The 14,998-nt window shown below is 34.0% G+C and overlaps 1 protein-coding gene across 6 annotated transcripts in view; it reads left to right on the top strand.

Moving 5' to 3' along the window:
* Nucleotides 1-14,836, top strand: part of LOC117399432 (pituitary adenylate cyclase-activating polypeptide type I receptor-like) — a 77,955-nt gene extending 63,119 nt beyond the window's left edge. Inside the window, exons 12-15 of one of the 6 annotated variants that reach the window (XM_059022271.1) lie at nt 512-592; nt 2,245-2,374; nt 3,412-3,453; nt 7,134-14,836. In XM_059022271.1, the coding sequence (XP_058878254.1) occupies nt 512-592; nt 2,245-2,374; nt 3,412-3,453; nt 7,134-7,322 (442 nt within the window). In that variant the 3' untranslated portion in view covers nt 7,323-14,836. Of the gene's footprint in view, nt 1-508; nt 593-2,244; nt 2,375-3,411; nt 3,454-7,120 lie in introns of all 6 variants that reach the window. The other 5 variants (XM_059022270.1, XM_033998571.3, XM_033998569.3 and 2 more) reach the window with 5 other exon arrangements.
* Nucleotides 14,837-14,998: the final 162 nt, after the last annotated feature.

Raw genomic sequence — 14,998 nt, 5'->3', positions numbered from 1 at the left:
TCTTGAGAATTCCTCCCAAATGCTTATTTGACCTTTATTTTCAGCTTGCAGCATAACAAATATACAGCATTATATTCCTCATAACATGCCTTTTAAGAGGGCAGTATATTTTTCAAACAACCAATGCCTTCAAATACTTTTGTGTTTTAAATGGTCACAACTAGTTTTGCCATGTTTTATTAATTGATTTGGTTAACACAATGATCAAAAATGCAATTAAATGATTTTCCACACCAACCATATAAATTAATATACTGCCCTTAAATATCTTTTTTTTTTTAAATTTTTTTTATTATTATTATTATTATATTAGCACCTACTTCTGTGTAAAATCTACTTTTTTTTTAGTTAATCATTTATGTCTTTCACATGTTTTTTTTTTTTTTTACTGGACTGAAATTGTAATAGATTTGACCGTATGTCTTCTGTTGCACGAATTGTGTCAATAAGTTTGGTCTCATTTCGGTTTTATGTATAACCTTGAAAATGCTAACCTTGTCATATTTAGCAGCTGTGTTCAGAAATGCTACTGTAAGCCTAAGAGGGCTAACCAGCATTCTTGCAAGATGTCAGAACTATCTACCATTACCCTGTAAGTGGAAGTACTTGCATAACATTGATGTTTTTGTGAAGCATGATTATCAGGTTACATTTTCCTGACATCTCCCTTTTTCAATTGCTCATTCTTTACAACCACATCATTTTTTGTGAAGCATATTCAGTTATATGAATTAGCATTTGTCAAAGCACCTATTTTTGAAGATGAATAAATATCTTCCATATATCATTTCAAAGGCAGAAATGGCACTAACAGGCATGACAGCATAGACCATCTTAATGGTGGTTTCCATCAGGAAATATATTGTATAACCAAGAGAAAAAATGTATGAAAAAAAGTGACAGAGATATGTAATACAAATGTTGTTGCCATTCTGTAGTGTATTTGTAGTTGACAAATCTGGATTGAGTTTACTAAAAGAAATTTTAAAATGTGAGAAAAGCACACGGTTAGCCTATCCACAACATATAATTAGTGGCTATACATGTAGATACATTTTATCAATTATGCTCATATTCATAAAATAATGGATGTTTCTTCTGAAAGCTGAAGTTTAGTCAGAACCCCCCCAAAAAAATAAAAATAAATAATAATAAATAAATAAATAAATAAATAAATAAATAAAAACAAGGCTTCCAAATGTGGCAGGTCTTGTGTTACATTTCTATCTTCTGTCTGGACTACCGGTAATTTTAAAGCAAATTGAAATCTGACCAGTTAACATTAGTAGCAGATCAAAAACAAACTTGTGCTGGGAGTCGGTCAGCTCTGGGGTTGTGGTGTGGTAGGTATCGATCCCTTTGATAGAGGGTCTTGACATGTCCACTGACATTATCATTCTTCAGATTCCTGCAAACTTTTTACATTTTGTCTTTGATATTGTGTGTGACCTTTTTTACGTGCCCATCCAGTCTCTATAATTTAGTTTTTCAAAGCAAAATCATAATGCATATTGTTCCTATAAACATATTGTGTCATTCTATTCATCTCTGTTAAATGTAATGTATGTCTACGTATAACAACATGATGCCTACAGATATGCAGCGCTCTTAACCACATGGTTAGATTATTATAATTTCAGGTAGCATGTGAGATGATAATTGAATTCTTAGATTATCTCATTAAATGTGAATATACTGTGTAGTATTATTTCTGTAGTGGTTAAATGTTATTTAAAAAGCAAGAACATTGTTAGTATTATTTTAATAGAAAGTTAGTATTATTTCAATGTAATGTTACATTTTCTTGATAAAGGCACCATCACAAATGTCTGCCTACTTCACAAACCACTGGTGAAATGATTTTTGTAATCCCAGTATCGCCCTCATATCTGTACTGGGCAGTCTTTGCTTGAGACTGAATGGGGCCAGGACTAAATGGCACTGAATGGGGGGTTTCAGGTCAGTATTGAGGTTTGTTCACAAAGCTGGAAGGGCTCTTGTAACGCCTGCGAGCACCTTGCCTGACTGTAGACAGCGCAATTATACCTCACTTCACAAAAAAAAGTTGCCATCAAGTTACTGCTGATTCACCACGGATGACTGGCAAGACAATAAAATGTGTACTTGTCCTAGTGTTGCTGTGTTTGAATGGGTCACCCATTTCCATTTGTATCATTCCCTCAAAGAGTGAGAACAAATTCTTGTTCCTGCCATTCATTTAATTGGATTCTCTTCTTTTACCAGGAGACTGGCCCGTTCAACTCTTCTGCTGATCCCACTTTTTGGAATTCACTACACAGTGTTTGCCTTTTCCCCCGAGAATGTGAGTAAAAAGGAACGGCTCGTCTTCGAACTTGGTCTCGGATCATTTCAGGTGACTATGAACTGTTATCAATAAGTTATGTGAATAATACTGTGAGTAGTAGTGTGAATTTAATGTGTTAGCTGGTGCGGATTTGAACTTTCAGTAAAAGTGAAGAGGAACATATTTAAATATATCATATTTAATTGAACAAGGAGGAGGCTGTGTGGTCCAGTGGTTAAAGAAAAGGGCTTGTAACCAAGAGGTCCCTGGTTCAAATCCCACCTCAGCCACTGACTCATTGTGTGACCCTGAGCAAGTCGCTTAACCTCCTTGTGCTCCGTCTTTCGGGTGAGACGTAATTGTAAGTGACTTTGCAGCTGATGCATAGTTCACACACCCTAGTCTCTGTAATTCGCCTTGGATAAAGGTGTCTGCTAAATAAACAAATAATAATAATAATAACATGCAAACCCATGGCATAGTAACATTCTCTGTTGACAGATCCTGTCAAAATAATTGTAAGGGTCTGTTAGAAAAGTACATTTGAATATGTACACATTGCAGACATTAAAAAATAATAATAATAATAATAAATTACCTTCCTGTACCCAAAGTCTTACACCTTTGTTGCCTACTAACATGCAAAATTATAATATATATGAAAACCGTTTACTATTTAGAACCAAGTGTGCTGGCAACAGACCACACACAATCTTGAAACAGGTCATTTTCTTATGCGTGTATAATTTGTCACGAGTTGTTCAAAGTCTCACTGAGACTGGGACATGGGGTCTTGGTCAGCATATCCTGTTTTTAAAGTGAACGTACCTTATACAGTAGGCCTGTCTATATCTCTTCATTTATTGCAGTTTATTTTTTAACGTTCCCTGATGATTTGATATTTCTTAAATTGTGGTTGGGCTGCTAAAGGATCATTCACTAATCAGCAGGGTCATGTTAACATTCAGACCATGTTTGGGGTCCCCAAGTGTTGTACAAGACATTGTCCAGAGCGTTTACTTTTCTTGTAAGCTTTAACCTTAACTTGTAAAATAAATCAATATTGTTTCCAGTGTGTGATATCCATTTTGTTTTGTTTTCTTTAGGGGTTTGTTGTTGCAGTTCTTTACTGCTTTCTGAATGGGGAGGTAAGTCCAACATTTTTTTTTTATTTTACCTACAGTAGGTTCATGAGTTGAAAGTTAAGTGCAGTTATCAGGGGGCACACACCACACATCCATGAATATTTTCTTTGGCATAAGGCTTGTAATAATAACCAACATTATGTGCCTCAGAGCTTTTGCATTCCATTCTGTAAGTTACTCAAATAGACATCAGCAGGTTCATTACTGGCTAACAATAGACCTGGAATGACATAGTATGGTGTCAAAGAGTTCCATTGCCAAATAAACACTCCGTATTCTGTCTGAGGTCCATTAACGGAAACAAAGGGGCTTACAGCACTTCAAAGCCTTCCTAGCAGGTCGATTTAGAGAGCAGGATTTTCAAAAGGTCTTAAATGATAACTCCAGTGTTAATCAACAAATAGGTATGTAGCATTGATTTGGGCATTTTCAAACTGTCGTTATGCCTATTTTGTTATTAAATAATCATGCTAATGTGATTTCCAAAATTATGTTGATTTACGAAATAATAATTAATATTTTAACGAGCACTGCTTCTTACAACTATTTCTTGTTTGCGTGGGAATTTAACCACCCAGCTGCCCAGGAATTTGGGCAATTTCCATGTCAAAAATTGGCAGGTTTTTTTTTTTTCAGATTTTTCATTCTTAGTCTCAAATAAGCAATTTGGACAGTTGTCAAAACAATTTTTGCTATATTTTTAAAAATACACACTTTTTATTGTTGTTATTAAAAAACGGAAATAACAACAATGCGTTTACAATTGTAGCATTATAACAAACCCTTCAAACTATCATCAATGCTAACATCTTTATCTAGCACATATATATCAGAAAAAGCCTTCCCTGTCTTCTTAACCCTGTCCTGGCCCACACTTGATTTGTTTTTAAAGCAGGTGGTATAAACTGACTTACTCTGACTTACCCAAGTGCACAAATACTACAGAAGGAATATATATATATATGTATGTATGTGCCTGCATGATATACTGTATAAACATGTGTATATTCTTATCAAACTACATATTGAATAGAGAGAATAAATGGCAGATACCATTAGTATTTTTTGTTGGGATACATACTGTAGTATGAGAAGCAAATTGTGGTAGGACTACAGCAGTACTGAAAATTGGTAGCCTACTGAGTAGGTTACCAATTTGTACTCTAGTTCCTGTAGAGTTGGCATGTGAAGTGAATTTTACTTAGTATAACCAGAGAATTAGGTACACAATTTGTAATGTTGGTTCATTGAATTCCTCTATATTACTAATAGTGATCTGCCAGCTGCCATTACATTTTCCAATAAGCATTTTTATTTTTCTAAACATTTGGCTATAGTTAAAATAACTGAACTTTATTTGTATAACTGTATGTAAATGTATGTATTGCTATACAGACTTTTTTTATCAGTTCTATGATTATAATGCATCAAAGAAAAGCCTAAAACAGCCCTTTGAAATATATTCTAAACCATTAAGCATTCAAAGAATTTAAAATATGTGGGCTTAAAAAAGCATTAATTATTGGGGATTTTATGGATCTAAGTGAGGAAGACAATGACCGACTAAACTGCCTTAAAATAAATACATTTAAATTAAATTAATATTACTACAATCATGTGTTCCCTTAGGGATAAGGTATGAATGAGATGCCTCACAAAAATACCCTAAAATTATTTTTCTTCTTAAAATCTCTTCACTTTTTAATCTCCAGCCCCCAACCCTGCATGCAATAATGTTAAGAATTCTTAATTTCCATCAGGGTTCCTCAATTAGTGGCCCGTGAGAGCCTTCCTTTTGGCCCGTCGTGCGTCAGCTGTCCGTCATTACAAAAGCTGAAATTGCTGATACGGAAGACTTTAACGTCGCCGCAATCTACAGGGTATTTGTGTCCCCTAACAAGCGTTTTTTTTTTTTTTTTTTTGGCAACATAACCTAATCAGGAACAAGACAGCAGATTGGCCAGCTTTCATCCTGATGAGATTTAATTTTGGCATGCTTCACAAATCTCCGCCCATTTAGCTTAGTGCGATATGAAAACAGCGGTATGGAGTAATATTTTCTTTAGTGCGGAGAAACTATCTGAATATTCTTACAAACATTGCTGCACATTAATTCGGAGGCAAAAATCCACATCTGTGTCTAAAATGGCAAGTGATGTGTGGTATTAACACAACATCAACAAAGTGATGCTTCAGATTTGGCAAGTGAGTCAGAATCAGGGGATACAGATACAGGTAATCCACATCGCTTCACACTTTCCAGACACTGGCAACTTGCAAGGTAAATGTTACGTATAGTGATCAACGTTTTGTTTTGTTGTGATCCTATTTTCTGTTATGAGAAGAGTAATAAACAAAAACCAAAATTGTGTTTTTTATTTTCTTTGTGCAACACCCCCTTTTCCACATTTATTTCTGGAAGAGTTTATTTAAGTTAAATGTGACAGTTTTCACTTGTGTGCACAGCTTTAAATAAAAGCAAAAAAAAAACAGTAGCACTGTTACTTTATGAAAATTGTTTTTTGCGAAGAAACTACAATGACAGCGATAAAAAAAAGAAAAAAAGTGATGTCTGCTTTTGTACTATTTCTGCCTGAAATACACGCATGAAAAAGTTTATAATTGATTAACCTATTAGGTTTGACCTGTTGTCAGAGCATTTTTTTTTTTATCTTGCAAAACACCAGATTTTTGTCTCCAGTTTATTATAGAAAGGCTTGGGAAGCTGAGAGGGGCTGCTATATGTTTGGCTTTATTATAGAAATAGAAATACATGAAAAACTTAGGTGCATATGTCTATATTTTCTTTATTTTTCATATGATAAACTAAATATCTTTAGGAAAAATTAACGAAGCGGCCACCAGTAAGTGTTCAGGCACAGGAAATTAGCAGTAGAAACCGAGTCTGTTAAAGATCTTTTATTTGGCTCAAAAAAACCTGTTTGGCAACAGTAAGAAATGTACCTACGGCATGCCTCTCAAAGATGGCACGTTGCATATGCACTTAAGTTTATTTTCCCTCGGTTTTCTGTCATGATATGTATTTAATTTAGAAACTTTTCATTTACATTTAAACACATTGGAGTTATCAATCAGTCTTTATTTTATATAGCGCCTTTCATAGTGGACCACTATCACAAAGCGCTTTAGAACATGCATATTTAGACACAGTACTACACTTTTAATCAGGCGCTTAATAAGATGCTTATACAACAAAAATAAAATGATCACTAATTGACGTGCTTTCATTAATTAACTTGAATGCTTGCTGTGCAGTCATTTTCAGAACATTTTCTAGTTAGAAATTACATATTGTACCGGCTAAATTGGTACAATACCTAATACAGAGATCTGTATTACACATGTTGTAGCCATTCTGTAGTATATTGTAGTTCACAAATGTGGATTTAGTCTCAATAATGTGAAGTTCGGTGGTCTAGAAAAAACTTTAAAATGCGAGAAAAGGAATTACTACTAACATTTTGTAAACGACATATAGTGTAGTTCAAGTTAAAAATGCAAACCACTAAAAAAATATATTTTGAAAAATACAAACATTAGCATAAGGGATCTTTTATTATTCGTTTCATCCCTTAGTTTGACAGTGTTGATAATTGTGAATCAGCGTGCACCTCTACAGCTAAGTACATTAAAAAATGACCTTTTCAAGTTTCTCCCTAAAGGTGCAGTCAGAAATAAAGAGGAAATGGAGGAGCTGGAAAGTCAACCGGTACTTTGCTGTGGATTTAAAACATCGTCATCCATCACTGGCGAGCAGCGGAGCGAACGGGGGGACGCAACTGTCAATTCTGAGCAAGAGCAGCTCTCAGATTCGGATGTCGAGCATAAATGCGGAGAACCTGCCGACATGAAGTGTTAAAGGCTTCCGCTATAAATCAATCCTGCAGGAAGTAAAAGCTGGCAGCACCATGTGGTGCCTAAGAGTGAGACAAACAAGAAAGAGTAAAGAAAGGATCATTCGTGTATATATCATACTATTAAAAGATGCATCCCATTTTATGAAATTCTACATTCAAATTCATCGAATTTCAGGTGATGTACTGTGTATAAGAAATTGATATTGTGTGTTATCTGGTGTGCAGTCATCAATCACTAGCTTACATTCTCATAAGATGCAGAATCAAAACATCTCTGAATGTTTCTACAAATGCATATTATGAAAATGATCAGAAACCCTAAGTCTGGTAGACATAATCAGTCTTATTTTCAAATGGGAAATGAGAAACCTGGTACCTAAAAATCTGTGGGTTATTTTGTTTGCACACTTGGTAATCTTCCTTGCTGACATTACCTGGAACCTAGCATCTGTAAATCTACATTTCTGAAGGGGAACTGGCTAATTACAGATTGCCTTCAATATAAAAAAGCTGTTTTTTTTGTTCTCCTATTTACTTACCGTGGATAGAAGTGTTAAAGAAGAAGAGTTATGTGTGTTTTCTCCTGGTTTCTAGAAAAAAGCACATTAACCTGGCTGAGTAAGTTGTTTGTAAGCTTGCAGTATTTACTTCATTTACAATAAATGTTCTGACTTTAAGATCATTTATTATAACTATCTGACTTTGTCATGTCTAGATAGATGACCATGTTCAGTTTGACTGTAGCTTGAAGCCTATAAACAAAAGTGTATTACTGTGATGTTGGTGTATTTCTACAAGCTACAGCTACCACAAACCCACTCAGAAAAATGTATGTTTGATATTGAAGCCAATGTACTACAGATGTCAATTAAGAGTATTTGAACAGTTAAAAATGTCAGCTGGGTTTTACAGCATATAGATTTTTACTATAAAAAAACATGTACATACTAGTGCCATTGTAAATAATGTAAGCAGAAACCATTTCTGCTTAAGGTGTTTTATCCAGGGTTTATCGTGGTGTCAGCATCCAATATAAACCCGCTATAGAACGAGGGCAGCGTAATATGCATTTATTGTTCTTTATTGCTTTACAGAGTTAGTAAATAAAAATGGGCAAATAGTCTATGCTGCAGGGCAAACTAAATACTACACCAGTAGTAACTACTGTATTGCTAAACAAAAATTAATTAGCAAAGCAAAAGTAAAAAAAAAAACAAACAAAAAAAACAGTGACTTACTTTTGTTGTTAAATACAGTAACATAGCCTACAGACAAACAGTTAAGCTTTGGAAAGCAATCAATTACTTAGTCACATCTATGTTCTGAAAGATGTGCATCATACTGTGATTTGCCAACTTTGAAATCATGAGCAACATCCACTTGTTAGCTCCACTTTTCACTCGCTCAGCAGCTTTCAGCTTTTCTTCTACATACGCATATGTAGACAGACGGTTAAGCTCCAGGCAGCAAAATGTTCAACTGCCAAAAGTTCAACAATAGCCTGATGGTGTCATTAATATTCAGAGGCATGCGCTGTTCATTCCTAGTGGTGACGTTTTAAAAACTGTTGAAACGGGCAACCAACTCCAGGACCACACGATGGGCCTCATTTACAAAAGGGCACTAAATGTAGCTGTAACATGCACATGAAGTAGTGAGCCTATCGGGCACCATAAATCAAAATATATTGCCCCATTTTTTTGTGCACACTATTTGGCTAATTTACATACCATAGCATGCACACTACATGTATTGTGAGCGATAATTTAATGTGCACAATAATGCCCAAGACTTACTCGTGACCACCGTGATATAAAAAGCCACAGCAGTCCAGGAGTAGCTTTTGGTTAGTGGCTTATTGTGAAAGTGGAGGTGGCTTACATTGACCGAAAATGAGCCATCAACAGACACAGCACTCAGCAGAGGACAGGCAGAGGCAATGCAAACTAAAACTGCATGCAGAGGAGTTAGAAATTCTAGTGGAGGAGGTTGTTTTAAATTATAATACCTTGTTTGGTCCGGTGTTTTATTTAACCACTCTATTGTTTGTACAGATTTAATGAACTATAAAATAAAATCTATGAAATTATAACATTCATTCATGTTTATTCACACTTAATATAACCTGTTATTTACAGGTAATTTTCACTGCTCTATATGAAAACTATAATGAAATTAATGCCTTCATGATGCCAGATAGATTTCAGCCCCCAAAAATAGGTTTAAGTAGTGGTTAAAGCCTGGTTTCCAAACAAACTAATTATCACTCACTTTAAGGTGCACACTATGATTATCGCCCTTTAGTAAATACAGTGTGAATGAAGCTCATCCCATTATTCAGAGCAGGGTACCTCATTTAAATACATTATGCATTACCATACAAATCACATATTCATTCTGATTACCATAGCGTGTGGCAAAATAAAATCAGTGTGCGCCATAATATGCCCACTATTTCACGCGATAATTAATACAATTGCAATAGTAAATACGGAAGTCATGAACGTGCTCACTAATGTTTACTGCCCTTTCGTAAATGAGGCCCTATATCTCAGTTTAGTGAGACACTGTATATCGAGAGGTGGGTGTACTAGCACTCTTTCATTGTATGTTTATCCAGCATTGGTTTTATGAACTTTGCTGTATAAAATAAAAATACAGTGACGAGGTTTGAGAAATCTGCTTTATAAATTATAGGATGTAAATAAAGACCTGCAGCTGTTAAAATGTTTAAACTAGATTCCAGTGTCTAAAACACATTGTGTAAGGAGATGCTTTGCCAAAAAGAATTCTCATGACTATGGCTCATGAGATCTTCTGTAAATATTATGTAGACTTGTGTGTTTATGTGACATTCATATGACACTGATCTTTCTTTAAAAAATGCTACTGGAGTCCAATCTGTAGAGTTGCTGTCAAGCAAAATGTGTTCTGCATTTTTTTATAAAAGATAAAAGTGAGGTAGCTGCATACAATGATTTACCTTTAGTATTTGCTGTTAAAAAAAGTTGCATGGCTTTATGAATTGGTTTTATTCTGTAAGGAATGATAACCAGAGTTGAGATTTTAGTAATAGGTGATTGTTTGTTTATTTGTTTGCTGTGCTCATTTTTGGGAAATATTTAAAAAGTGTTTATTGAATGTGGATATTATTATTTAATTTTACCAAGGGAGTGTGCTTTTTCTCTGTGACAGTAAACAGTTACAGGTAAAATTAACACAGCCTTGCAGTGTTTCACAGGTAGTATTAGATGAAATGCTTACTGTACATATTGCTCTCCATTCTAAATTCCTGGAATGGAAGAATTTCTATAAGTACATTTCACTGAGTGTGCAGGCCATAAGAATGAGGCTTTTGCTTAAACTAGTCTGAAGATTTAAGTTACTTCTCAATGTGTTTATACCACTGGTTTTTGCCTTTCAATCATTTACCCGAGAAAATCTGCTGTTTTCTTTGTTTTTGATTTCGGTTTTCTAATTTTAGTTCCCAAAGTGCCTTTTGGTGAAAGTATGGAATTCAATGGTATTCATTAATTAGTATTTTGGTGAGTATTTTGGTTTTATGAGTAATATATTAAACCTAAACCATACCATATAGCCAAGTGCTTTTAATATACGTATGTAATAAACCAAGAGGCCTTTCAAAATGTTTCAGACCATTTAAGAAACTAGACTTTCAGCAGCCCCATAGCTCCCTTTTTATTGATAAAACTATTTAAAAAAAAAAATCACCATGTGATTATACAAAATAATGTTAAACTCAATCTTAAATGTATTTAAAGACACACATTGTACATTATATGTAGAGTATGTTGTGATAACCCCTTGCAATGTCAATGTTAGTACCTTTTGATTACAAAACTTTTTTGTTCACTTTTTTAAAATACAGAATTATTTCAAGAAGGCAAGACCCTGGCCCAAATTATTACAGTAGTTCTACTTTTTATAAAACAGTTTATCATTAACAAATCAGTAAATATGTTGCCTCATACAAGCAAACTGTCTTATAAGCACATAGATTATAGTCACAGTATGTGCAGAATGCATGCAATCATATTCTTTCAACAATGGTATAGGTCATAGTAACAGAAGTAACAGAAACGACATACTTTAAATAAATAGATTTTGCCTGGTTGAAATAAATCATGACCGTATTTGGCCAATGATGATGTCAGTTACACATATTCGGAGCAATGATTTATTTGGAGATTGGATGATCAGAATTTTAGGATTTTCACACACAGCCCAGCCTTTTTTGTTGCATTACTTAGAAAAGGTCTTATGTTGACATTCTGTAACTATCCTATATGATTATAAATGTGTTTCATATTATTCAACACACACACACACACACACACACACACACACACACACACACACACAATGGAGGTTTTGGGTTCGTGCACACAATTAATACTATTCATAAAAAAATTCTAACTAATGTAGATTTATGACATTTTGTGTAATGTATTATTCTAAAAAGCCAGTTACTTTACAGAAGTAAACTTTTTTTTATGTTTTTATTAATTATACTGTGTGTTAATATTAATTGGTATGAACACTCAGCTGCCTAGTTTAACAGTATTAGTAGTTGTGTTGTGGTTGTAAGTGAATATCACAAATATTCACATGTTATATTGGTGAATACAAGTTAAGTGATACTGTTACAAATGTACTGCCTAAATGTCACCATATATAGACTGCAGCATGCACCTATGGTGTTCCACTGACTTTTCAAATAACTGTGCAGTCCTAACTACATGTGTAGGCTTTACATAAGTATTTTTTAATAGCACTTGCATACAATATTCTTTTGTTTGGATACACAAAGTGGCCCAATTCAATCAACATTTATCCAGTTATAGGAAAACACAAATCCATGCATTTGGATCAATTTATCTTTTTAAATTTACGCTGAAAGTGTAAATTGGTTTGGAGACCAAAACACATGTCTTGCATTTTAGAGCTATGACACAGGAGTCCAGATAAGAAAAGTAAACCACCAGTGATGTACAGTACTAACTAGATGTTGTGCATGCATTAAATAGTTCTGCTGTACAGTAATTCATGTTTATTCACTATAGTACACACAAACCAGCTACCATAGTAAGTTTTAAACCATAGACAGAAAATTACCCATGTTTTTCAAACTGTTCAATTAAAACTAAAATAGTTAGGCATCATCAATTGGATGTTGTGCTTTGATTAAAAATGACGGATAACTCCATTTGCATATTGCATGATTTAATACAAGTAAACAGATTGTTTCCACAAATTGCCAGGTATTTTACAGTTCTATAAATGCAGTTGACTACCACTGCTGATTGCTAAATGTTTTTGGTTCCTACTCCAATCGGGTTCACCTTGAGATTTGAAAACAAAAGAGCATTAATGCATACTGTAGTTAAATGAACATGTTTATAGTGTACTATACGTAATACTGAAAGAAATGTAATTAATTCAATCACAGACATTTCCACTAAAAGTCTTTCTCCATGTCTTCAATGCTAAAGAAAGTGGCTATATTTACAATGCAGTATGTTCTTTTCCCATAATTCATTATGTTGTCATGCACAGGATTACATTTTTTTTAGGAGGTGCGTGATAAAAGTTGTTTTCGCTTGAAAAATAGTGTACTACCATTCACAGTATTAAAGATGCAGGCAAACATGTTTCACTTTTTGTTGTAATCCTTGAAGAAAGCATAAACAGTGGGATTGTTCAATAATGCGCCCAAAATAATGAGTGGTATACATTTTCTTATAAGCTGCCAATGCCTATAATACCCCATCCAGATTGATGATGATATTCCACCTGCAATCTTCCTGTATGATGTCGGCTTTTCTAATAGGTAGGATTTTGTACATTTTATAAGGACAACAGGTGGTACAGTGGAAAAAAAAAGGTGCTTTATAACCACAGTGAGCGTTCAATTCCAATTTTGTTCTTTTCATTATACTTTTTTTCCCAAATAATAATAATAGTTTTAACACAAGCAATGCAAGCTCATATTTCATAAATATCCAAAAAAGCATTTTTTTTCTTATTTGACGCACCAGGTAATTACATGTGTATAAAAAAGAGAGAGTGAGCTAGGATTTAAACTATAGGATAGGCTGTAGCTTACAAAGTAGTTACATTACCGCTGTAGCAACATTGGAGCTTCACAGAATGGACAGAATAACGCCTGTTAAAGCAACGGATTTCAAAGAAGCCTTCTGTAGTGAGTACAAAACTGATTTACAAAAAACTGGATGTTCTAAATATATAGTACATAAACACATCACTCTTCTACATAATTGTTATAATAGACTACCTGTTTTTTAGGAGACTGCTGTGCTATTTTGTTTTGCTTGTTTGTTTTGCTGATTTATTTTACTATACCGTCTACTGTTAAGTTTAACCATTGTACAGTAACATTGTCCCACCTGCACAATACAGACAAGTATGTTGTAAACCCTCCAAAAATACAGGAAAGCGAACATTTTATCCTATTACAAAGGTACCACTCCCTTTTTTTCTGTTGTAAACAAAGCCATTGAGAAAGACTTTGAGATAGCTTCTCAAAGATATTTACTTTTTTTCCAGGAATTACAATTACAAAACAAATAAGAAAAATAGTTTAATAACTTTACTGGGTGCATTCTTCCTTTCTGAAAAAAAAAAATGCTGAAGACCTTTGAAAATCTAGCTCTTGTAGTCTAAACTGTTGTCATTAAATGTACTATAAACCATATTGATGAAACCCAGAATTAGACTGCATACATTTTAGCAACAAAGGACTGTAAAACTGTATTTTTTGCATAGCATGTAGTAGGTATTTAGAAACAGTATGCTTTTGTACTGTTTCAGTTTTAAGGACTGAAAATCAGCGAATACAGTTATGTGTATGAAGTAACAAAGTCTGTACAGGCTAACATTACTAATAATTTTAAATACAAATTGTGGTTCTTCATATAAGATTGAGTTGACTTTGATTGAAGTACACTTAAACATGAAATATATCTAAGCATGAAACCATTAAATGAAAAGTCTATCTGCATTATATAGCCCCACCCCCCTCCTGTCAAGAGTCAAAATTGTAGCATGTTTGTTCAGATAAATTAGTTAAGGTTAGGGACTGGATTAATACCCAACAGCAAATAATCTACTGTAGGGTAATGAGGCCCTGAATCTGCCTGTGCACTGTGTATGTCAGTTTATATTGGTAGTATCAACTGGAGATTGAATATGTAAGTAATCAACCAATTAAATTAAACATTTCTACTGGTAACAACTAACTAGAAACACAAATGGTAATGTGGATTATTTTTGATGTAATATTTTAAAAGTTGAATGTATTTCATGAACAGACAATGTATTAAATAACGTTTTTCTCTATGTCGGGATTGTTTGCCTGCTGTTTTTTCATTGTGATGTAAATGTGTATTTGTTTGAGGTATATGTTACAAGTTTTGTACATTATTGAAATAATGCCTTTAATTGCATTAAATGTTTTTGACAGTGGACATTTGACTCACAGTTCTTTGTTTAAAGGAATGGCCTGCTCACTTGGTTAATTTGGGTTGTTCTTCTGTAATCGAGTTCAGATTGGTTCTTTGGAATCATACTGTATGCCAACAAACACTGTCCTCTTTTGAGCTTAATTAGACTGAAACCTCTTCAAACAA

This window comes from Acipenser ruthenus, chromosome 4, assembly GCF_902713425.1.
Source record: "Acipenser ruthenus chromosome 4, fAciRut3.2 maternal haplotype, whole genome shotgun sequence".
Classification (NCBI taxonomy): domain Eukaryota; kingdom Metazoa; phylum Chordata; class Actinopteri; order Acipenseriformes; family Acipenseridae; genus Acipenser; species Acipenser ruthenus.
The sequence above is the reverse complement of the archived record's forward strand: the minus strand, read 5'-3'. Positions and strand labels throughout refer to the sequence as shown.